At 52.6% G+C, this 25053-nt stretch overlaps 1 protein-coding gene across 1 annotated transcript; it reads right to left on the bottom strand.

Moving 5' to 3' along the window:
• Positions 1–390: 390 nt before the first annotated feature.
• On the bottom strand, positions 391–24184 carry NUP160 (nucleoporin 160). Its single transcript, XM_039552016.1, has 35 exons — positions 23975–24184; positions 23598–23808; positions 22433–22655; positions 22271–22349; positions 21123–21237; positions 20302–20460; positions 19360–19437; positions 18718–18815; positions 18051–18135; positions 17751–17819; positions 17048–17131; positions 16425–16595; positions 16241–16340; positions 14939–15104; positions 14288–14403; positions 14021–14181; positions 12789–12922; positions 12445–12515; positions 10822–10981; positions 10293–10362; positions 7468–7566; positions 7100–7219; positions 6307–6402; positions 6118–6212; positions 5386–5482; positions 5191–5296; positions 4913–5073; positions 4336–4396; positions 3132–3242; positions 1997–2120; positions 1688–1789; positions 1329–1470; positions 1004–1129; positions 825–929; positions 391–737 (listed from the first exon to the last, which is right to left on the bottom strand). Exons 1-35 carry the CDS (start codon positions 24175–24177, stop codon positions 651–653), a joined length of 4185 nt encoding a protein of 1394 aa, XP_039407950.1. The 5' UTR covers positions 24178–24184; the 3' UTR covers positions 391–650.
• Between the last annotated feature and the right edge of the window lie 869 nt (positions 24185–25053).

The raw sequence follows: 25053 nt of genomic DNA, 5'->3' as shown, positions 1-25053 counted from the left end.
ACGAGCAAGAGGTGACGGCGCCGTGCGGACCTGCGGCTCCGTCCTCCCCTATAGCATGGTCCTGCCCCTTGATCCTAGAACCCCATCCTATCCCAGAGCCCCGTCCTGCCCTGCAGCCCTGTGCTGCCCTCCAGGGTTGTTGTCCCATGCTACGCTACAGCACGATCCTATAGTTCTTCCTGGGGGCCATAGCCCCTTATTATCCTATACCCTCTGCCCCTGAACCTCACACTTGAGCTATATCCATTGGGGATATAGCTCCATCCTTCCCCCTACAGCTCCATCCTACCCTATATCCCAGCCCTAGGGCAAGGGCGGTATGGGGATGATCCTGGGAGAGGAGCCCCACAGTCCCTGCTTTTCCCACCATATCCTTATGCACACTGCAAATAACGCTTCCATTTTATTAAAGTTGATCAAAAAAACATACCAATAAATAAAAGAAATTCTCAACAGTTCCACGTCTGGAGGAGGCGGAGAGCAAGGGGGTGCCATGGCCACATGCCCCAGCTCTGTTGCTCACCCACTGCTGGCAAAAGGGACAGTGAGGGGACACACCCATCGGGCACTCCATCTCCCCAAACCAGCTCCTTATGGCAAAATCAGCACCGCAGGGTGGCATAGTGACGCTCCAGGGGATGTCACCTGGACTAGGGCCGGCAGTGCAGGTGCTCCATGGTGGCCACGCTGACCTTCTGCTGGTAGTCCTCCATCCTGTCATTCAGCTTCTCATAGAGCTGGGAGAGGCAGGAGTCGTGAGGGATCCCATCCCATCCCACTGCCCATCCCACCCTGTCCCCGGTGTTTGGGAGCTCGGTACCCACCACAACGCTGTTCTCGCTTGCGCTGCTCTCCCGCAGCGCCTGCAGCAGCTGGTCAATGGCAGTGTAGGGAAGCCACATCGTGGGGGACGTTGGGGACAGAGGGACCTGGAAGGGACAGGAACCCTCACATCATGTCCCCAAGGAACATTCTGCCACATCCCAATGCCAGGTGAGCTCACCTCAATCCCAAAATACTTGTGCCCTTTGCCCAGCACAGCATCCACATACTCCAGGACCAAATCCACGGCCTCCTCCAGCAGATCGTAGTTCAGGTATAGGCGCAGCAGCTCGGCAGCATCCACTTCCTGCCAGAAAGAGGGAAATTCAGCCAGGATGAAGAGGGAACATGACCAGGACTGGGACCATGCTGAGAGGAACCTGCTCTGAGCCTTGGTACTGGGCATGGAGCAGCTGGCAGGTGTCCATTGGAGTGAGGGTGATCTGGCAGCTCTGGGACAGACGGAATTTTGGTGGTTTTGAGGACAGCTGTCTCCCTGTTCTCACCTTGTAGCTGTTAATGAGCCAGTTGGGCAGAGGTATCCCGTGTGCCAGGAGCTTGTTGATGACGCAGCGATGGTACAGGCTGTTCTGGGATGGGTAACGCTCCAAGTAGGATGACAGCAGCCTCCAGGCTTCATCTGTGGCACTGCGAGTAAACGATTCCCCATAGAACACGTGCCAGCAGCTCCTGTCCCTGTCTGTGAGGCCACGGTGACGTGGGGACAGGGTGGAAGCACAGCTCTCCCCACATCCCAGGTCTACAGCTCTGGCCTTAGGTGTTTTAAGGACCTGTGACCCTCTGGATTCCCACAGAGCTCCTGTCTCCAGTTTCTCCTGCTCCTGAACTGTGGAGATAGACTTACCTGGACTCCTTGGTGGTGACCAGGGCTGAGAGCTGGTTGGCTGCCAGCCAGTCCCAGGCCTTTGCCTGCGCTGCTTCCCCTCCCAGCTGGAGCTTGATGCACCTGCACGACCAAAAGCCATGGGAAGGTGGGTCCCTCAAGAGCCCAGCCCCTTCCCACCAGCATCAAAGCCACTCCTTGTAGGACTATTCCCAAGGAACAGCCTGGCTGGACCGGCATGAAAAGGAGGCTCTTGGGCAAGTTCCACCCCGGAGCCCCTGCATCCCTCCAGCCCTGTGTCCCCTGAGGTGGGAGGGCACCCAGACGTACTTGAAGGTGAGGCCCTCAAAGATGGGTGTCAAAGGCAGCTTGAAGGTTTGGCACAGGGTGATGGCCGAATCGAAGAGCCCGGCCCGAACCAGCAGAGACACCGTTTCCTCGGGCGTGGAGTTTCCTGAAGGAGATGAAGAGCAGGTAAAGCCTCTCCCAGTAACAGCCCAGTGCTCACTGGGGCGTCGCCCTGTGTTACTCATTGAGAGATGCAGCAGCAGGGCGCCAACAGCCTCCAACACCCCGCAGCAGTACTCCTCAGTCCACGGCTGGAGGCTCTCCTGGCCTCCGGAGCATCTCATGAGCCCAGGAGTTATCCCTGAAGGGACTGGACAGAGCAGCTGTGACCCACAGAGCTGTCCCTGATGGGGCACCAGCCGGAGAGAGACTGGAGAGGAACACAGGTAGCAGTACATGATAGGCAAATGCTGCTACTGTTCAGAATCACGCAATTGTTAAGGTTGGAAAAAGATCCCCAAGATCATTGAGGTTAGGGAGGGGACAGCATCATCACAGGTCTGTATCCAAGCAAACAAGGCATCAGCTCAGCTCTGCCAGCACAGAAACTGTGGCACTTGGCTCCCTGCGTCGGCACTCTGCCCTCAAAGCAGCTGTTCCATCCTTTCCCTGCAATCCCTCGCTGGGAAGTCACCTCCTCCTGACATTTAGAGGGGAAAGATGTGGATGTATTGTGTAACTTGTACCAGAGATACTAAAAGGCTCCAGGAGGAAGAGCTGTCCCTTCCTCCTCCCCAAAACGAAACAACTTTGACAGCTTTTTAACATCGTTCCATGAAGCAGGATTGTCCAGGAAAATAAATTATTCATCCATTAGAAAGGTTGGATTTGATGATCTTGGAGGTCTTTTCCCAACCTTAATAATTCTATGCTTCCACGATTTCCAAAATGCTTTCTTTTGTCCAAGCTCAGAAGCTCATCCCACCCCCACTGCAGACCACCACACCTTGGAAAAGCCAAAAAAAGGTGGAAAACTTGAAATTGGTTCTCCTGATGTGCATCTCAGAACCTGCTGAAGTCGGTGGCTGGATTTCATGGCAGGGATGGGAATTTGAAGGTCCCTGGCGGCTTCTGGGTTTGCGTCTGGGGCAGGACAGAGTGGCTGAACCGCCCTCACCTGCCACAGCTGCTGCTGACACGTCGTGTTCCACGAGGGTCAGCCGGATCCGCGCCAGCAGACATTCTCTCTCCAAATCCTCCAGCTCCAGGATCTCGATCTGGCGAGTGGCTGGAACAGATGGATACTGGGCTCTCAGTATTTCAAAAACAGCTCTTTGGGCACTATGCAGAATGTCATGGAATCACAGAATGGTTTGGGCTGGAAGGGAAACTCATCCACTTCCATGGGCAGGGACAGTGTCCACTAGACCAGGTTGCTCCAAGCCCCATCCAACCTGACCTTGGACACTGCCAGGGATGGGGCAGCCACAGCTTCTCTGGGCAACCTGTGCCAGGGCCTCCCCACCCTCACAGGGAAGAATTTCTTCCCAACATTCCATCTACTCCTGCCCTCTGCCAGTGTGAAGCCATTCCCGCTTGTCCTGGCACTCCATCCCTTGTCCAAGGCCCCTCTCCAGCTCTCTTGGAGCCCCTTTAGACACTGAAGAGGCTCCGAGGTCTCCCTGGAGCCCTTGTAAAAGCATCTCCACACCCCTCTCCCATCCTAAGAGGATTTGTAGCCCAAAAAGCACCAAAGGAATGATCAGGATTTGCTGACCCTTCCCTGCTCCCTGGACTGTGCTTATGTCCTTGATACCATCCTCCCGTTCCTCCTCCTCCAGATGTTAGATAATATTTGGGAACAGCTGCTGCTTTGCCTGCCAGGCACATGCCACAAAAAAAACTCTTCAGAAAAAGCAGGTTTAAAAATACCTGACCTTAAATTTTCCTACTGGAACGCTGAGGATAACCTGATCCCACATCCTGGGCTGTGGCAAACACCAGCAGAGCTTATTCCTGACAGGATTTCCAAGGGCACAAGCAGCCTTGAACAATTAAAAATTGCCTCAAAAAGCTGGTTTTAAATTACAAGTTACTTCCACTGAAAAAAAGTGCTGTCAAGGCATCAAGCTGTTAGGAGCAGGCACAGGAGCTCCTTGGGGAATAGCTGTTCCCTTGGGGAAATTGCTGTATTCCTTGGGGAATAGTGGCAGCATGTTGCAACTGGGAGACACTGGGAGAGTTAATGACCTTAAAATCCCACAAGTTATTGATCTGGTGGAGGCAGGAACTGCCCTGAGCCATCTCCCAGCTTACATGGGAGCTGCAGACAGGCTGTGGAATCTCCAGAGGCATGGGAAGGACCATGACTGGACACTTACTGGGAACAGCCATGCACTCCCCATCGTGGCTTCTCTTCGGGGACGCTCCTGGGCGCTCGTACTTGCAGGAAAAATCAGAAAGAGGATTTATACCCACTTGGTTTCTGGAAGATAAATCACTGATAGGATAAGTCCCAACGAGAGCTCTCCATTTCAAGCCTTGATTTGGACCACAGAAGCCGTGCAGTCCCTTGGGAACTCAGGTTACTTTATCCCTGGCTATCAGGAGCATCACGATCAGGTGACCAGGCTGCAGCCACCACCCCCCGAGTCCTGACTGGGATTTGAAACACAACCCCTGTTATGCTAATTCTCCTCTGGACTGGTATTCCAGCTGTTCACACTCCCCAACACATTTGCTGTCTTCAACACAAGGTGATATATTCCCATATCTATCCACCAGCCAAATCCCAAAAGTTTTCCTGCTTCCCCCCCCCGCCCCAAAAAGTGGGGAATGGCACAAGGGCGATAGATAGGGTTGATGAGCAGGGCAAGACAGTTGGCCAAGAGCAGCAGATTAAGAAGTCCAATGCCTCTGTTCCCATCAGAAAGCATTTTGGAAGCTCAGCATTCCTACCACAGCTCCAGAGGCCGGCTGCACTATCCAGGCGTACTCCGGGCGGATCAACCGCAGGCAGTTAATGGCAGCCAGGAAACAATTTCCCTGTTTCTGGAGCCCTCGGAGCGTCCGCACCTCCCTGCCCAGCCGCATGCCGTACTCAAACATCACTGTTCCAGCTGGGAACAGGGAAAAGTGCATCAGCCAACAGCCTGGCAAGGCCACACACCTGGCAGGGGCAGGGAAGGGGTGTCCCAGGTGGGTGGGCAGGTCCTAGGTGCCACCCCAAGCTTTACCTTTCCGGTAGTTGTGCCGGTACACGTGGAAGGCGTAGAGCAGCTCGTAGTAGTTGTGAGTCATCAGATCCACGGCCCGAGCATGGGACTCGATGATCCCAACGACCTGCAGCATACCGAGGCTCCAGTGGGTCCATAATCCCTTTAAAGGGAAGGTTGTGCCCCCCCCAGGCCATGATCCCAGTGCAGGATTACCTCATTGTGCAGGTTCACGTAAGGGAATTCTACCAGGTCCTGGAGCTGGGATCGCTCGCAGAGAACCACCACTAGCTGGCGTAAGCAGTCCAGCTGCCTGCAGAGGGAAGCACAACCCTTTGGAGGAGCAGGAATAAACCCAGGAGCAGGAACAAACGCGGGATTTAAGCCACGAACAAACACTTTGTGACAAGCTCCTGCTTCCGGATGAGCTCCGCAGGCTTTTTCCTGGCTTAGAACCAACTTAAACCTTCAAGTTTCTCCTGTGCTGGAAACAGAGACCCTCTGGAAAGGCCTCGCAGGAGGGCAGTCTCCCTCCCTCAATCAGTTGAAAAGCATTCCTCTTTCTCCCCTGTTATTTCAGCATTTTTCTCTGCTAGGATAAAGCTTCCTCTACCCAGTTCACTTCCCAAACTGAAAACTCAACATCAAATCTTTTCTTTATTAAACTAAATCAACGTGGCTCCTAAAGCTTTTAAACATAGGATACTACACATGATCCTTCAGCCTCTTCCCTGTTTTTTTTCCCTCCCATTTTCCTCTTTTGAGAGGGTGCCAATCCCAGGTGTCCTTCAGATGAACATCCAAAAATGAACTCTACATTTTTAAACCCACCTCTACACATTAACTTAACACAGCAACTGTGCCCTCCCCTAAAGTGTCATTTTCCTCTCAGTTTCATGGAAAAATGGGATCATGGAGCTCCAACAAAGACATAAGCCCGTCACCTACCTGCCTGGATCTGGGTTTTGCGTTAAGGCTACATAGGCTTCGCTATTGTGCCCCAAATCCAAGTGATGTTTGAAGATGCAGGTCCTCAAAGTAGCCTGAAAACAGCACAAACCAGTTAGAAAACCAGCAAGAAATTCCTGTGGAAGAGGTTCCTGAAGAAACAGCTTGCTGGGAAAGAAGCGGCTGTACCTGGCTTCTCCAGTCATCTGCTGATTCCATGATGGCCAGGGTGGCCAGTTCAATGACCAGCTCTGGCAAACCCAGCATCTCCAACAAGCGAAGGACCTGGGGGGAGGAAATACTCCAGTAAAGAGTTGGCAAGGACGTTTTTTTGTTGGTATTTTTTTAGGAGCTGCTCCTACCCCTAAAGATTTTTAAGGGATTAGACTTAAAAAGGGAAGATTTAGGTAAGCCACAAGGATCTGGATGAAATCCCAGCACAACAGGACCAGGTTATGGCTTCTGTGGAGGATTCACCTCTGTGCATGGGGGATTTTTGAACCATTTCAGCATTGATGATTAGTTTTCTGGATCCTAAACCCAGGGAATTCCTCACCAAGAGCCCAGCTCCAGGCTCGCAGCCTGCCTGAACCATGGCATTATGTAGAAGAAAGATCCTATCTCAATTTAAACATATTCGTTCTCATGTGCCTCAGAGCTTAATAACCTTCCCCTTAGGCAGCATCTTACATCAAGCCTGGACATGTCTGGCTTCTGCTTCCAGCAGCTGGATCTCATCCTGCCTTTTTCTGCTGGATAACAAACTCCTTGGCTATTAGGAAACCAGTAGGTGGAAAGTACCTAAATTTCACATACTCAGCTTCTCATTACCCCCAAACAAAGTGAACAAAATACAGATGTTTCACATTCCAAAAACTAGTCTTCTGAGGCTCAAGTCACTTCCCCCAAAGCCAGGGATTTGCAGGAACTCCCTCTCAAGTGTGGAAGGACTTGGTGTCAGTTTACCTGCTTAGGACCATACCTTGTTATAGTACTGCAGCCGTGGTGTGGAGACCACCTCGCCCTCCTCAGGCTGGATCAGCCTGTCCAGGAACTCCTCTCTTCCCACCTCAGAGGCAGCTTGGCAGAAGCAATCCAAAGCCTGGAAGCAGACCTGGAATCAGCTCGCTGTCCCCTCATGTGACTGATCCACCTGATGTACAGGTGAGGGGACAGGTGGGCCTGTCCCAAGCTCGTGAGATCTTCCCCAAACGTAGGTCCCACCATGCCGCTCCAATCCCATCCTTTCCCAAAGGAGGCAGAGCTTGGGAAGGATGCCTCCTGTGCACCTCCTCCCTCCCAAGGGAAAAGGTCCCAGACCCCAAGAAGGAGATGAGGGGAAGGCCTCACCTTGTGCCCTTCACCCATGACGAGGTAACACCTGCCCATCATGAAGCAGCAGGAGCCCATGTTCACGTGGCACCATGGCTGCAGCAGGCGGATGTATTCCTACGGGAGAGAAGGAATGGGAGTTTGGATTCAGGTCAGTGCTCACGTGTAATCTGCAGGCACCCAGGACCAGCCAAGTTTTTGGTGGCCCCTTTAGCTGCTGTGCTCAGACAAATCCTGCTTCTCCAGCTTGGAGGCTGGTCTTTCCAGCCCCAAAGTCCCTTGGATGCACTGATCATACAATCCTGGAATGCTTTGGATTGGAAGGGACCCCTTAAAGCTCATCCAGACCCATGTCCCTGTGAAAGGCAGGGACACCTTCCACTACCCCAGGTTGCTCTAGGCCATGTCCAGCTTGGCCTTGGACACTTCCAGGGATGGGGCAGCCACAGCTTATCTGGGCAACCTGTGCCAGGGCCTCACCACCCATACAGGGAAGAATTTCTTCCCAACATTCCATCTACTCCTGCCCTCTGTCAGTATGAAGCCATTCCCCCTTGTCCTGTCAGTCTAGGTCCTTGTTCAAAGCCCCTCTCCAGCTCTCTTGGAGCCCCTTTGGGCACTGCAAGAGGCTCCCAGGAGACCTTGGAGCCTTCTCTTCTCCAGGCTGAACATTCCCAGCTCTCTCAGTTCTCCAGAGCAGAGCTGCTCCAGCCCTGTAAGGGGGAGATACTCCCCCACATGCCCCTGGGAAAAAAACTGCTCTAAACATCTCCAGTATCTGTATGAAGGACCTCAGAAACAGCTCCCAACACACCCCAAAATCAGACAGGATTCTTCCTACACCCTGTTGCAGGGAGAAAATGTGGACAGAACATGGAGGGCAGAGCGAAGGCTGCAGGACAATCGGCAAGGCAGGTGCTAGAAGGGGAATACCTGTGCAGGAGAGGGCCAGAAGCCAAGGAAGCACATGGATTACAGCATGTGGGAAGGAGCGCCGACGGCACTGAGGGCACAGATAAAGCGAGATGACCCAGCCTGAGCCTGTGCCAGCAGAGCATCCTCGTCATCCTTGGAGAAGCAGCCATGTCCTGCTAGCAGGGCCATGGGACTCAGCAGGAACTGGGAGGAGAAACCAGGACTTGGAAGTCAAGTCACCTCTACAGGTGCACAAACCACCAGCACCTCTTGCCTCACCTTTCCTGGCCATGAGTCCTCTCAAAACCACGTGGCGACGCACCCGGAGCCCGGATTCACTGCCTGGATTAGCAGCTACAAGGGATAAATCCTGCTCCAGCTTGTCACACACAGTGAGCAACACAGAGAGGCTTGGCCTGTGTCCCAGGCCTCTGCTTTGCCACCAGACCGTCCCCGTGCCCACCTGCTCCTTGCAAGGAGCTTCCCGTACCCACAATTTGGGTCACCGTGCTCACAGCAAAGCTGCTGTGATCTCCCTGGGGTCAAGGCACTTAATCCAAGTTTCCGTGACCGACTGGGATCAGGGAGAGGAACAGAAGGCAGTGGGGAGGAGGAGGAGCTGGGCTCTGCAGAGATAAAAGCCTGGAGGAGACACCAGCGAGGCGAAAGCAATGCGAGGAGATTCAAAGCCTGCACGTATGCCAGGAGGGAGAACGATGCTGCTCCAATCTTGGCATTTCCTGGCTAAAAACCTCTGAAGAATTGAAATTCTTCTCTCAATTCTTCTCAGCAGCAACACAAAAGGAAGCAATTCAGCCCCCAGGTATGAGGGGCTGGGAGGATAAAAGGTTCTGCTGAAAAACAGGTCGTCACTAACAGCCTGCCTGGCCCTGGTGCCTCCAGGAATGCCCAGACAGGATGAAGCATCACGTGGAGCTGCAGACAAGGAATTGTGTGGGTCAGAACTCGAGCACAAGCAACTCCAGCTGCCAAGAGCACAGGGAGAGAGGTGGAGGAACAGTGATCTGAAATACAGCAGTCTAAAACGCCTGGAAATCAGCAGCTCACCATCCCTGCTACTGGGATGCCAGGAGCAGCCAGAGATGGAATGTTGACGGGTGTTTCTCACACTGTTCTTTACTAATAAGGACGTTGAAGAAATAGATGAGCCCTTTCTGGGCTGAAGGAATCCTTCTAAACCCAGGTCCCATGGGCAATCATGGGCAAAGGTGGTACAGGAAAGGCTGTGGGCACACCAGCAGCCAACAAGCTCTAGGATTGTTGGGATATTTACACAGGCTCTGCAAAGATGTTTCAGGAGCGCAGCATCACGTGGTCAGACGAGCCCTGGGAGAATGAACTCCTCCATGGAATGGGAATAGCATAAACCTGAGTATCTGGATGCTCTTGAAAACAGATGAAAGACAAAATTCAGAAGACGATTCCCCCATGGCAGGGGAGTGGAATGAGATGAGCTTTAAGGTCCTTTCCAACCCAAACCATTCTGGGATTCCATGATCTCACATCACTCCCCATCAAATGCTCTGTGGCATTGTCTCAGCTCAGAGAGCAGTGATTTGGGGTGGTGGTTTTAAAACTAAAACAGGGGAGATTTACATTGGATATTGGGAAGGAATTCTTCCCTATGAGGGTGGGGAGGCCCTGGCACAGGTTGCCAAGAGAAGCTGTGGCTGCCCCATCCCTGGATGTGTCCAAGGCCAGACTGGACAAGGCTTGGAGCAAGCTGGTCTAGTGGACAGCGTCCCTGTCCATGGCAGGGGATGGAACTGAATGAGCTCTGAAGTCCCTTCCAACCCGAACCATTCCAGGATTCCACGACTAGAGGAAAGCAGAACTCCAGCACTTGGAAAGATGATGTTTTGGGGAGTTTTCCAGCACCTGTGAGAGGGCTGGCGTGATGCACTCACCTGGAGCTGGGTGTACTGACAGCTCCCCATCAGGCACTCTGGGAAGAGGAAGCCAGGATTGCTGGGCCATCTGAGCAGAGGTTAAGGAACACAGGAGAATTCAGTCTGGAGAGCTTGGAGAACTAATTAGTCTGGAAGCCAACATGCCTCTCATACTCCGTTCATAGGGGGAAAAGAGAGAAGATTAAGCTGCTCTTTATACAAGTCATTATTCTGTAATAAGATTTATCCATATTAGAACAAAATCACCAGTACATCTAATCCCCAACCCCTGCTACCCTTCCAAATCCCCCAGCATCCCACCCCACCAAGTTACGTAGTGAAAGCTCAGGGGCTTAAAGTCAAAAACTCAAATCCTTTATCGTGCACCTAAACAGGATGAAATCTGTGAAATCTTAAAATACCCACAAATCCCATTAATGCCAACAACCTCGCTCCTTCAGGAGGCTTGTCTTGGAAATTTGGGGGTGGAAAACTCATTTTGGAACAGCAGGAGGCTCAGTGGCAATGGATTCACAGCCAAGGATACAGCAGAGGCAGAAAATCAGCCACAATTGAGGTGATGAGATGGGGCCAGTTCAAACTTGTCTCAGCCAAAGAGGTGTTTGGTTGCAGGAAGAGTCGGGATATGATGTGTTTTCTGGCCACTTCCTGAAAGAAGAGCTCCACGATTGTTTGAGGGCCGGATACTAGAAGTACAAATTAAAGGAACTGTGAGTAGAGGGCCTGCAGCAGAGATCCCAGGTTTTCCACCCTGTGCTGTGCTCATCAGCCCAAACAGCACAGATTAAGTCAGGGCAAACCAAAAGCACGTTCCACACTCCAATTTGTTGGTTTTGGATTTCTCCTGCCGTCTGGTTAAGTCAGAGAGAGCAGCAGGAGATCAAAGTGCCCTATCCTGCAGTGTCTATTAACCACAGCTCAATTAAAACACACAAAAAAAAGGCTCTGCTCCCTCTCCACTTGTTATTCCCAGCCCAGCTGCAGCTTCCCAGCACGACAGAGCTGAGGGAGTGCTGAGCTGGCTGTTCCAATCCCTCCCTCCTCATTCCAGCACCCCAAAAATCCCCCCTTATTGACCGTTCTCAGTGCCTCTCCCCGAGCTGCCACCTCCTTCCCTACGTTTTGCATACTTTTCCCCAAAGAACAGTGGCCAAACAGGACTTTCCTCATAAGCCAGCCAAGAAATAACCCACGACACTGGCACACACAAAGGATGTTTTCAACTTCCCTGACATTTCCAGCTGCCTCCTGCACCCAGACTCTCGGTCAGGGAGAGCTCAGGCTCTGAGGATCATTGATGTCAGAAAATGGAGGAAGCTCTTTCCCAGCTCACACGTGGCACTGCTGCCTGTTTGTCCCAGATTTTCCCAGCTCCTTCTGAAGTATCTCAGCCTCCAAGTGCTGACTAGTCACAGCAGGCTCTTACCTGCATGTTTCCTTCCCATCCCTGTTCACCTCCTCCCTCTGGAACCACTTCAAGGCCCACATTTCCCTAATTAAGCTGCCTTATATTCTCCCAATAAAAAACTAACCCAAAACTTACATCTTTGCAGCAAAACTTAAAAAATATGAACCAAATATCAGCGGCAATGTTTTGGGGAGGTATTTCCACGTTTTTAAACACTTCTGAGCAAGTACTTCCACATTTTAATGCTTCCCTGAGCTGCTGCAGCATAAAGGCTGGAGAGCAGGACATGTTGGATGGAGCAGGTTGCTCTGAGCAACGCCAGCTAGTGGAAGGTGCCCTTGCCATGGCAGGGGGGTGGAACTGGATGAGCTTTAAGGTCCTTCCAACCCAAACCATTCCAGGAGTCTGTGACAGACCTGGTCTGAGCTACTATAGCCACTGTGAAGTACATGAGGGGTGAGTCTGGCTGATGCTACCGGGGTTAGAATGAAAAACTTTTGGCTGAGTGAGGCATTTCCAGCCTTCTCAGGCTGAGAGTAAAATCCAAGTCCAACCTCCAAGATCCTTTGATGTTGGTTGGTTTGTTTTTTTTTTTGTGGACAGCCTGACAAACATCCCCACTTAAATCAGGGTCATTCAACCACACAGTCCATTAGCTCCCTGCATAAAGCACTTCCCTCAGGTGGCAGAGACAGGCTTAAATAACAGAAAGGGAGAGTTGATGATCCGTGGACACCTTACCCAGTCTGTGTGGTGTCAGAGCCGTGGTGTCTGCTAACTCCAACACTGAGAGATGCTGCAGATTAGATTCCCTAGGGAAGAAAGGAGCCCTCAGTGAAGAGACAACAAAACGCCTCCCGCTTTAATTGTGCTCATTGTTCAACTCCCACGAAGCACAGAACAGTGAGGCCTCGCAGGGCAGATTTAGCACAAGGCAGAGTCAGCTCAGAACATGGAAGGGGGAAAAAAATCCTCCCCAGTGCTCCTGGAATGATATTCCCACAGTAACCACCCGCTTTCCACACCAGGAAGGGCATTTCAGGTGGATTCAGGAGGAATCAAAGCCAGGCCGGGCAGAGACTTACAGCGTGTCCACAGGGACGTCGGAGGCCAGGCACTGGCTCGCCCACCGGATCAGGAAGTAGGACAGCAGCAGGGGAGAGGTGCGGTGCAGCAGGTCCTGCTGGGACTGGAAGAGCTGTCCCCCTCCCAAAACCATCTGCAAGGAAAGCACAGAGCTTGGGACACATGGAGCAGCGGCAGGACAAGGGCAACCAGAGAGGTTTGTATCAGGCCCAGCTCGTCCCTCCTGCCAACACCAAGGTGCTCAACAGCCTGGCAGGAACTCAGCCCTCCCAGGGAAACAGCAGGACTCTTGCCCCACCTCTGGAAGTGTTCAAGGCCAGGTTGGAAGGTGCTTGGAGAAACCTGGCCTAGTGGAAAATGCCCCTGCTCATGCCAGTCTTTAAGATCCCTTCCAACCCAAAGCATTCCAGGATTGTTATCCCAGAGACTGAAATCATGGCTTTGCTGCAGAGATCACTTCAGGGTCTCCATAAGCTCCAGCAAAGAGCAGGAGTCACAGGAGAAGAAACAATCCGAGCTTTTGAAGGACACAGGTACATCAAGGTGGGAAAGCAGGTCACATGCCTCATGGTCTGGGAGAGCCCAGCTCCAGAGGGCACCTTGCAACACACCTTAAACACTACCAGGACAACCTTATCCAGGAAAAAGGGATTTATTTTCAACCAGGAAACTCCTGGTTATTTTAAAGTAAATAATATTGGTTTAAACAAGGCCATCCCTGCCTGGGGACTTGTTCCGCATACCTGCGCCCATCCAAAGCAGCAGCACCGTGCCTCATGTGGCCTCAGGCCTGATGGGACAGACCAAGACCAGCCCATCCAACCATCCCAAACACAGCTACCAGAGTGGGGACTGTTTGCTCTGGCTGGAGCAGCTTCCAAGGAGCTGAAACTGCAGCCTTGGAGTGTGCTGCAAGAGAATCGGTGCTGGGAGAAGGATGGGGGATAGCTGAGAGAGTTGCATGTGCTGATTCATATGGGAGGCTGGAATCCATGCCCTCCTCCCACAAATACAGATTGGCTTCCTGGATGCTCAGCGTGGCATAAAGGGAATTAGGCTGCTTTGATTAGGAGGACAAAAGCAGCTGGAGGAGAGAGCAGGACCTGCCCAGGCCTCGGGCTACTCCAACAGCCTTGTGGGAAGAGACAGAGCTCCGCCCTGCACCACCAGCAGAACCCCACAGGATTCCCAAGTCCCAGGAGCATGGCAGTAGCGCCAGGGCTGTACTCACAGGATCTCCGAGGCGCAGCAGGAGCTGCTGGAGGATGAGCAGGTCCCGGCAGAGGAGGAAGCGGACAGTGCAGATCTTGGCCACCCCTCCGCACACCACGTGTGCCGCGGTGCCGCTGCCGAACAGCTGGGACAGGCTCATGCGCAGCGCCAGGTGAGGAGCTGTGGGGAAAGCCGCCTAGGTGAGACAGGAGCCACACAGGCAGCAACAATTCCCAGAATAAAAACACTTCCCAGCATTTCCCAGAAGCTGGTGAAGAGCTTTCACCTCTTTCCATGTCAGCGTCTGTTTCATAGTCCATCTCTCGGATGAGCAATCCGATGGCATGGATGGGGTTCCTGATCTCCTGCAGTTTGCTGTGGATATCCTCCATCACATTTTCCCTGCAAAATCAAAAAGATCCTCATCATCACAAACAGCAACCTCAGGTTCCAACTGAAGAGGGCTCCCTTACGCTCCGTTCCACTGCGGATCAGTATCTGATCAGCCTGGACATTCCTAACTGGAATCCTTGGCTGGCTTGTGAGTTTTATTATAGCGCCTGCAGGGACCAGTCTATTTATTCCACTCCCTCAGGCTATCAGGAAATACCAGCCAGATAGTTGGCATTCCACGATGGAATGATTTCAGGTTAGCACAGGAACCACACGGTTTGATCAAGGCTCTGACCTCTTCCTACTGTCTCCAGGCACTTCTTTCCATGCCTAACAGGAATTTGTCCCTCTCCTGCTCTCTAGGTTCTGGATGGAAGACCCTGCTAGTGACACCAAACCACGGTCCTCATCCCTGGAAAAGTCTCCTGCAGCACGGGGCAAGGAGCCCACACATCTCAAATGCCCTTGGATGTCAAGCAAGGACAGCTCTGGACAATCCCAGCTCAGCCACCCTGAGAAGCTTCTGGAAAACACATCTCCTTACGTGTCACTAGCTATCAAGTCCTCCAGGATCTGCTCTGCAGCCTTTTCTGGAGGCTGGAGGCGGGAGCAAGCCATTTCCATGATGAATGCCATTTCCATGGAAATTGATTCTCCGATCAGGCGAAGGCACTGGACAAGACAGACAACATCACGAGACATCTCCAAATCTGCAATGAAAGAATCTAACTGTGTATTTTCCAAGAGATTTTCAAGGGAAAGTGGGAAGACCATGCAAAAGCCAGTTAGTTCAGCTCCTATCATCAGTAACAGCAGACTGGTCCCAGTTCCCTGCACCAAACCCTTCCCCAGTAACAATGAGGCTAAACTGAAGCTCAGGAGTTGACAAGGGAAAGATTTGGGCTTCATTATTTGGAAAATGCAAAATGATGCAACAATAAAAAAATTAAATTCGCTCCAGGGGACCTTTTCCAGCCACAGGTTGAAAGGAAATAATTAGTGCAAAAAAATATATCCTGGAGAAAATGGCTCAGCTCGGCTCTGCAATCCTTTATGGATGAGATTTTAAATTAAATCCCATCTTTTGAGACAGTGACTGTTTAAAACAGCCAGGGCAGGAACTGCTGGGGCTCCCAAATCTAGCCCAGGCCTCCAGCTTTCCTTCCCTCTGCTCCACAAAAAGCTCAACCAAACAGATGACGATCCCGCTTTATAAAAATATATAAAAATCACTCAAGCATGAAAGTGGAGCTTAGGTAACATTTTCCATAGCCTTTTTCCTAGTGAAATGGCATTCCAAGGCCAGCAAAGCACAGAGGGCACTGTGGTGACAATATTAATGACATGTTTTCCATACTCTGGCATTCACTTCCCGGAGACAAGGAACAGCATGGCCCCTTTCCACAGCTGATGTGAAAACATTTCATAAATCCTGGAATGGTTTGGGTTGGAAGGGACCTTAAAGCCCATTCAGTCCCACACCCTGCCTAGGGCAGGGACACCTTCCACTACCCCAGGTTGCTCCAAGCCCTGTCCAATCTGGCCTTGGACACTTCCAGGGATCCAGGGGCAGCCACAGCTTCTCTAGGCAACCTGTGCCAGGGCCTCACTACCCTCATGGGAAAGAATTTCTCCCAGCCCAAACAATTCCATGATTCCATGGGCAGCCTTGACACTATTTTCTAATTGCTGGTGTGAGCATGATGGCAAGTTTCACAAAATAAGTATCCCTGCAAAGCCAAAATAAAACTATCTCCATGCAACTGTGGATCAGGAGCTCTTCAAGAGATCTCTATGGAAGCTCCCACACCCCTGACAGGAGGGAAAAAACTCCGTGTCTCCTCACCTTCAAAGATGGCAGCATCGTCCTCGGTCAAGAGGTGCTCATTGGACAGGAGATAGAGATGATCCACCAAGGAGCAGGGCACGAGGAAGGACATGGAGCCCTGAAAGGTGAGGAGAAAATCCTTGAGCTTCCCAAATCCTCTGGAGAAACTTGTCCAGGGAATCTCACCACCACCCAGCCTCACCTTCTTCAGCAGGCACACCATGCTGGTGTAGGGGTTCAGGTGCAAGGCCAGGGGCCGGGAAAGAGCTTCCTGGTACTGCAGGCAGCAGGCATAGAACTTGGACCAGAATTCCACCTGCAGCTGCCAAAACTCCTCCGGGGAGCACTCGTATTCCGTCACACTGCCCTGGAACTAGCGGGGGCAAAACAAAGGAATCAGGAATAGTGGAGTAAAATAAGGACAAACAGGATAAAACGAGGGAAATTCAGACCCAAAAGGACAAAGAGATCCTTCAAGTAGGTCCCCTGATAATTGTCATTTGGATTATTTGGAAGATAATCCCTGTATTTTGGATTCTCTTCCAAAATGATGAGCAACAGCTCTGCAGGGAGGTGGCCTGCGCAGCGTGTGATGGGTGACCAAAGTGCACGCAGGGAGCAGAGGTGCAACACCCAGAAGGATTCCAAAAACCCAAGAGGGAAAGGAAATCCCAGGCAGGAAGGATGAAGACTTGTACTTTTTAAAAAGTCACATCATTCCCTTTGGAGAAATAAAAGGATAAACCAAGGCCTGAGATCACTTGGCACCTAAAACATCACCACACCATGTACAACACAATATCCTGGAAGGAAAATCCATCTCACCTCGTTTTCCACAGCTAAAGTGACCTCTTTCCTTAACTCATCCCACGTCAGAGCCATGTGCCTCTCAGTTCCTTGAGAAAAGATCTGCAAAGCAGCACAGGAAACTTGGATTTTAAGGCAAGGGTTCAAGGAGCACTGAGTGAGGTAAAGCAGGACAAGAGCATAAGCCAGCACTTTGTGGGATGGAAGTGTTAAAAGAAAGGTCTGGATGCTAAATTTGGGATACATGGATGCATGGCAGTGTGCAGCCACCACACCTCAAGGGATTTAAAAGCCATGTGACGTGGCACTCGGGGACACGGCTTAGTGGTGGCCTTGGCAGTGCTGGAGGGAACGGTTGTATTCCACCATCTCAGAGAGCTTTTCCAACCTTAATAATTCCACGATTCCGTGACATATCCTGACAAACAGCACCACGGGGCGCTGAGTCCCCATTCCCCTGGCTAAATCAGCAGGAATGAAAAACAAGCTCAGCAACTTGCTGTGCTATCCAAGGGGGAAAAAAACCAATCATCTGGATTCCAGGTTCCGCCTCCGGCTGTGGGCACACAGCGGCTGCAGCGCGGCCCAGCAGCCACCAACTCGCTCCAGGGATTCCCCATGAAAACATGCCTGGCAAGAGCTCCAAGGAATCCTGCTGCCTCACATCTAAAGAGCCAGGAAAAGGACAAACAGAGAGCATCCCAAATTCCTCCTCACCTACCTGCAAAGCCTTCTGGATAGCTGCATTAGTGAACCGGCCTGGCATGAAAAGATATTCCAGGTAGGTTTCCTGCAAAAAGATCATGACTTAAGGAAGCTCAAGGATGAGGAGAACATTTAAGCTGCTGTTTCTGGTCTTTCCTCCCACTCTCAACGTCATCCCCTGGGTCCGTGTTTCTGCCACACCCTGCTCCAACCTGGGATCAAAAAAGGCCTCCTGCATACTCCAGACTTTGTTTATTCCCATTTTCTCTCCTGAGTGACCCTTCTATTTTTTGGTGCTGCTTTATGGCTGGCTCACCCTGGGGTCCTGATCCTGTCGGACCGTCACCTCCTCCTCAGGGAGCGGCTGCACAAATACCTGGTTCCACTGGCCTGCAACATTCCTGGAAGGAAACAAACCTGGAATCAGCTTGGCATCCACCTGAACCAAACCTGTGGCTTTCACCAGCAAAACCAGCCCTCTGGGTCAGGAAACAGGAGGTTTGCACAGTGACAAGGGACAGATTTGGGAAGGAGAGGTTAACTGTGGCATTCCTAGCCATCAGCTGATGGAACAGGTTAGAATCTTTCACTTTAATCAATGTTCTCCCCATTCAACAAGCTCACAAGCAACTCAGACTGAACAGTAGCTTCTTCTCCCAAAATTTGCACACTCACAGCATTTTTCATCCACTGTTCAACTCTGCACCAACCTACCCTCTCAGCTTTATATTCAGGGATGATCCTTTCCTATCACCATCTCCCCAAAACACGTTTTTTCCTGGAAGGGACCACCTGGTTGTTTTGAAGGAGCTGTGGGGAAGCACAACGCTCCCTCTGCCACGCTCAAACTCCACTTTCAGCACTCCTGCTGCCTGGGTTTTTATATTTTCCATGTTCCGGCAGCTAGAGTATAAACCTCTAAGTTGAGGAGCTCTGTCAGGGTTTTCCTGCAGTTATCCCAGTGATCCATGCCCAAAACTCACTGCTCAAAGTTGATGTATTTCACAACAGTTTGGTTCTCCTCGTTGTGCCACAGTGCCCAGATCTCGGCTGAGGTTAAGGCAAAGTCAACCAGAGTCTCCTAAGAAAGAGGGAAAGAGCCAATTTCCTTTCTTATCCCCAAATTAGAGTACAGCAGAGAAAGGTGGATACTTAACAACAGCAAAACATTCCCTTGTGGAATTTAAGAGGCTTTGGGAATTGTTCAGCCTGAATAGGAGAAAGCTTTGGGGTGAACTAATTGCCCCTTCCAGTACCTGAAGGAAGCCTACAAGAAAGATGAAGAGGGACTTTGGACAAGGGCTTGGAGTGACAGGACAAGTGGGAATGGCTCTAAACTGAAAAAGAAGAGATTCAGATGGGATATTGGGAAGAAATTTTTCCCTGTGAGGGTGCTGAGGCTGCCCAAAGAAGCTGTGGCTGCCCCATCCCTCAAAGTGTCCCAAGGCCAGGTGGGACAGGGCTTGGAGCAACCTGGTCTAGTGGAAGATGTCTCTGCCCACGGCAGGAGGTTGGAACAAGATGAGCTTTAAGGGGTCCCTTCCAACCCAACCATTCCATGACTCTATGATTTAAATCTCAAAGTCCAGGCCTTTCCCTCCTGGGGGCCAGGCACCAGCTCTCACCTGTGAGGAGAACAGGGAGGAGATGTGGTCAAGGCTGTAGCGGTTGCTCTCGGTGCTCACCAGCTGGAAGACACAAAACTACAAACACACCTCATAAATCATTTCCTGAAGAACTAAACCAACACATCTCAGGGAATCTCATCATTCCAGTCCCTCTCCCTGCCTGGTGTTAGGGGTAGCAACCCAGAAGACAAGAGGGGTGAGCTGAACACACCACTGACACCCTGGCTTCACCCTCCTCCCCAAGGACACTCATCCCTGCCTGGACCCAAAGGACTCCCAGCTCTTTCCAAACACTAAACCTGAAAAACTGTAAGAGCACCACACCTGGCACTGCCAGGGACCACAAGATGTGGGAAAAGAAGGAGACTAAGGCGGGAAAGCCCCAATTCCTCAGCTGCAGGCCCAGCTCTGTGTGTTCTTCCCAGAGCAGAGCACTCGTGGGACAGCAGGACTCACGTTACACACTCTTGCTCTGCGGGAGAATTCCCTGGACAACAAGATAAGCTGTCCAACAGATGAGCCTGGTTTGTGCTGTCATTCCCCTCCTGCTAAATTTATCATTCTCCACAAAAAGTTCTCCCCAAATTGCAGAAGCATCCACATGGTCCCAGGAGCCCAGCGTAAACACACCATCAGCATTTCCGTGCTTTTAGCTCCCCTTGGACCTTTCCTTTTCCCACGGCATGTCCACACTTTTGGAACAGGAGGTAAACAAGTGAACTAGCCCTCATGGATCAGCTTAGTCACACAGGGAATTCCACTCCCAGGGCTCAGGCACACATATCCCGCAGTGTCTTGAGGGGAAAAATGCTTATTTAGAAAGCACTGATCCCTCCAGAAGGTCACACGTGAAACTTTTCTCTATTTCTTGCCTTCCAAACCCAAGTCCTAGGGGAATGACTCCTCTTCCTCCAGCCTGAAGCACCTGTGGCTCCATACCTGCCCTCGCTTGGGAGCGTGCATGTAGACTCCCAGGTAAAGGCCCAGGGACTGGGAGAAGGCCAGGCGCAGGCGGTGCCCGGTGCCGGCCGCCAGCCGCAGGTCCCTGCTGACCGGCATGAATTCCAGCAGATCCGCCACCATCAGGCACATCTGATCCTGCAAACAACAGAAGTATCGGGAGAGCGGCTTAGGAAAGACTGAGGATTGAGAAACTGTTTGTCTCCCTCCTCTCCTTCCCCTTCCAGACATCTGCCTAGAGTTTTCCACAAAGGATGTAAATTAAGGCTCCATACATCTACCTGAATCCTTGGCTTCTCCCAGCTCACCTGGGCCCCCTTCATACCAATCCCACGGAGTGCCGGAGCCCAGGCACGCAGGATAAAGCTTCCCTTCCCTCCCACAGCACATTCCAGTGCCACTGAGCCGTGAAAGCGCCGTGCTGCTCCATTAGCTCCAGCACTCAATATCTGGAGCAAGAGGCTTTTATTAACTTCTTGTTGACAAAGACACTTTCATTACTGCTGAAAGCAAGAGAAAATCCATTTGGGATGGCTCCTTGAGCCTCAAAGCGCTCCTGCCTGCCTTCCCAAACGCTCCAGTAGGTCTGGAAATAACCCTTATCCCAGGAACGAGGCTGGGCAGGAAACCCCTTGCTTCCCAGACGCTGCTACAAATGCTACAACTGTTCTCACATGTTGTCCCAAATCCCAGTGTGAAGAAGCCACAGCTACAATTTAACAGGAGATAGATCCATGCCAAGCACTCACACGTGATTCCTTGGGCTTCATTTTGCTCCCCCAAGCCCAGGTTCTGCTCACCTTGTAGGACCACATCCGGAGCTTATGGTCCTGGCAGAGGGCGAAGAGGAAGGCGTCGTGATCCAGACAGTGCACGGAGAGGCTGACAGGCACATCCGAGGGGCCGCCATCGCCTCTGGAAAACCAGAGGTTACATCAACACCTTCAAAGAAAATTCCCCATCCCTGGAAGTGTCCAAACTCAGCCTGGACAGGGCTTGGAGCAATCTGGTCTAGTGGAAGGTGTCCCGGCCCTAGGCAGGGGGTGGGACTGGATGAGCTTTAAGGCCCCTTCCAACTCAAACCATTCCAGGACTTCATTATTCTAAAATCAAGGCAGGTGCACAGATCCAAGGCACTGGGGTTCCACCATTGTGTTTAAATCCAAATAAACCAAATCCAAATAAAGTGGGGTGAGACCAGGAGAAGGTAATGTTTCAGCATCCACAGAGCAGAGGATCCCACCACATCAGTGACATCCAGTTCGTCACTTGCTTTGGTGGAGCTGAAGCACCTTCCCACTTCTCCATCCCCAGTGTGGTACTTGCAGAATGTACCTGAAGGATCCAGAGGGAAAAAGGATCTGAGCAGCCCCAAACATGGACCCAAGCAGCCCCCAGCATAGATCCTGCCAGCCCCTGACAAGGATCCAAGAAGCCACAAGCAAGGATCCTGACAGCCCCCAGGCAATACCCCCCCGATGGTCAAAGTCACTCAGGGTATCAAGGGACTCACTCCCACTTCCAAGGAAAAGGCCCTAGGACTTGGCTGTGCACTCTAAACAATCCACCCTAACAATCCCAACCCTAAAGATCCCAATCCACCAGGAAGTATCCGTGTGATTCCCACGTAACGCTGCCTGTCAGGAACGCGCCTGGCTCCTCAGCACCAGGGCAGAGTAATCCCTAATCCATGCTGGCTGTGAGCCACATCCTGGGCAAATCCTTGCAGGCCAATTACTAGAGAACATATTCACAGACACACGGAATCAGCAGGACCCTGCTAATCCAGCATTCCGCTCCCAACTTCTGTATTCTGATAGCTCCTGTGACCCCATTAACATTTTTGGGTGGAGTATTTACAGGTGCCTGTGTGACTCGAGCTAAAAATTCCAGGTGAGGGAATCCAAAAGCCAAAATTAACTCCATTTATCCGTCTCCAGGCATTCACCTGATGGCAGTTGGCATCCAGCCTGTGAGGAAACGCTGCACCACCGAGCTCTGCTTCAATTCCACGACAGAAACACTTCCTTCAAAAACAAAAAGAAAATCAAAAAATGAAGATTAAGTGAAATTCCAAGATGGGAGAGGGGTTGCAGTGCCCAACCCTTACCTGGAGCATCAGGAGGAGGCAGCTTGAGGACAAAGATCCCTCCCGAGGCAGAGGGAAGGGCAAAGAGAGCCTCGCCCTCGCTGCTCAGCCAGGCTGCGGAGGCCACGGAGTTGGGAGCCAGCCCCGGCACACTGGGAATCACGTAGTAATTGGAGGGATCCCTGATGTGGATTTTGCTGATATCTGTAAACACAGACTGCACTTGGCTCTCCGTTATCAGCTCCTGAAGGGAAACAGGAGAAAACAGCCTCAAGTTGTGCCAGGGGAGGTTTAGGTTGGATATCAGGGAAAATTCCTTCATGGAAGGGGTTATCAGGCATTGGAACAGGCTCCAGTGGTGGAGTTCCCATCCCGTGTGGATGTGGCACTTGGGGACATGGGTGGCCTTGGCAATGCTGGGGAATTGGCTGGACTCCATGATCCTAGAGGATTCCGTAAAACAGCAAATCCTGAGCGCACATATCTAAGGCACAGAAAAAAACCCCACCAGACGCTGATGAAATGGCAACTGTCTCCTCGATAAAAAGGATTTTTCCAGTAAAAAATCTCTGGGATAGCTCAGAGAAAATCGCTGGTGACAAAACCCAGGAAGAGCAGTTCTGCCACAGCACAGGGTCATCCCTTGGGAAAGCTCTCCCGAGCTCTAAAAGCAGGAGAGAAGCTCTCCAAGAGAGTAGAGGATCTTGGCAAAAAGCAGGCGTAAGAGGAAAAGTCAGAGCAAATGGGGAGAATCACGGAATCCTGGAATGGTTTCGGTCAGAAGGGACCTTAAAAACCATCCAGTTCCAGCCCACATCAGTGGAAAAATGGTAAATGTGATATACAGTCTGGCTAGGATCCATCTTCCACATGAAATATAGATTCCAATCCAGACAAAACCAGCCTGCAGCCTTCTCATCTGGGGAAAAAAAGACAATCCAACCAGGAAGAGCTCTGGAAAAGCCAAGGCTCATTCCCAGCAGCAGCTCAACTCCAGTGTCACCACAGTCCACATGACACAGGTGCGAGACCCAGCCAGTTCCTGAACAAAACAGGGCGAAATTCCCCAAATCTCCTATTTTCCCTCTTGTTCCTGATGTATCTTGGGTCACCTGCCCCCTCCCAAGCCCTCCCTGCGGTGACGGGGTCGCCTGCCCCGGCCCCCGGCGGCGTTCCCGGCACTCACGCTGCGGTAGAGACGGGAGGGGTGCGGGAGCAGCAGCCGGTGCACCGTCTGTGCCGTGAGCAGCAGCACCACCAGGTGACTCTGCACCTCGCACAGGTGGATCCCGCCCGGCAGGAACGGGCAGCCCTGGATCCGCAGCCGCACCGCGTTGTTCAGCAGGTTCACGTCCAGGGACTCCTCCACCAGCTCCACCGTGTCCCCCGACGTGCTCCTGCGGGAACAGAAGGGCAGACGTAGGGACAAGGAGGGTCTGAGAGAGGAGAGAAGAGCAGAGATGAGGATGAGCAGTATCTGAGGGACAGGAGACGGACGAGAAGGGGAGAGGTGTGGCTGAGAAGGGTCTAAGCGCGGCGAGGCGGACGGGGGCGTGCACTCACCATCGCACCCAGCGATTCCTGGTGGCGGCCCCGAGCTGCGCGCTCTCCTGGTAGCAGAAGCCGCCGGCGCTGTCGCTGTAGCGTCCGGCAGGGAGCGGGGCGATGCCGGGGGGCACGAACAGCAGCTCCTGCGGGGGTCGCGGCGGGGCCCGGCCGGCCGCGCTCAGCTCCAGGCAGCTCCGCGCCGCCAGGGCCGCCGCCATCTTGAGCCGCCGCGTTCCCGCCTCAGCCGCGCGGGGCACGACGGGAAGGGGAGGGAGCGGGCGCCCCCTGGCGGGCGGGAGGGCGGGGGCAGGAGGGGGAGGGGGCGCCCCCTGGCGGGCGGGGGACAGGGGCAAGAGGGCGAGGAAGGGAGGAGAGAGGAGGGGGGCAGGAGGGTGGGAGAGGGTCTGGGGAGAGGGGTCTGGGATGGAGGTATCGGAAGGAGAGAATGGGGAGAAGGTCTGGGGACGGGATATAGGGAGAGGGGAAGAGGAGCAGCTACAGGGAGAGTGGATATAGGGAGAAGGGAAGGGGGATTTGGGGAGGGGGTTTGAGGAGGATCTGTGAGATTTGGGGCAGGACACTGGGGGGACGGGACACGGGGTCTGGCGTAATGGGGACACGTGCCCTCAGCAGCACCCACCCTGCCAGCTCCCTGCACCCGCCTGTGCCCACACCTCATCCCGGCAAAGCAGCCGCAGCCACTTTCCTGGACATGTCCGGCACACTGGACCCAGCCACTGGCAGAGCACATAATCCCATACTGGTGAGGACAGTGGGGACCCCACCATGCCACGGATGCCACACGTCCCCCCATGATGCCTCACAGTGCCAGTGCCGGGCCTGGCCAAGCTCCCGCTCTGCTTGGAACAATCCAGCCTTTGAGGGATCCAGTGCCAGCAGCACGAGGCGCCTGCCTGCAGAATGGGCCCATTCTGGTGGCAGGTGCCGTGAGGGGCCGGGGGCTCCAGCTGGCCCCCAGCATAAAGCTGGAGGGGGGTGGGTGGAAGCCCCCGGTGTTGGTGTGGGGAGCTGGCACACAGTTGGATTTGGGAGCTCAAGTGCCATGGCAGTGCCAGGGCTGTGAAGCAGTGATG

The sequence above is a fragment of the Corvus cornix genome, chromosome 5, assembly GCF_000738735.6.
Source record: "Corvus cornix cornix isolate S_Up_H32 chromosome 5, ASM73873v5, whole genome shotgun sequence".
NCBI lineage: Eukaryota > Metazoa > Chordata > Aves > Passeriformes > Corvidae > Corvus > Corvus cornix.
This window is presented reverse-complemented; position numbering and strand designations above follow the sequence as displayed.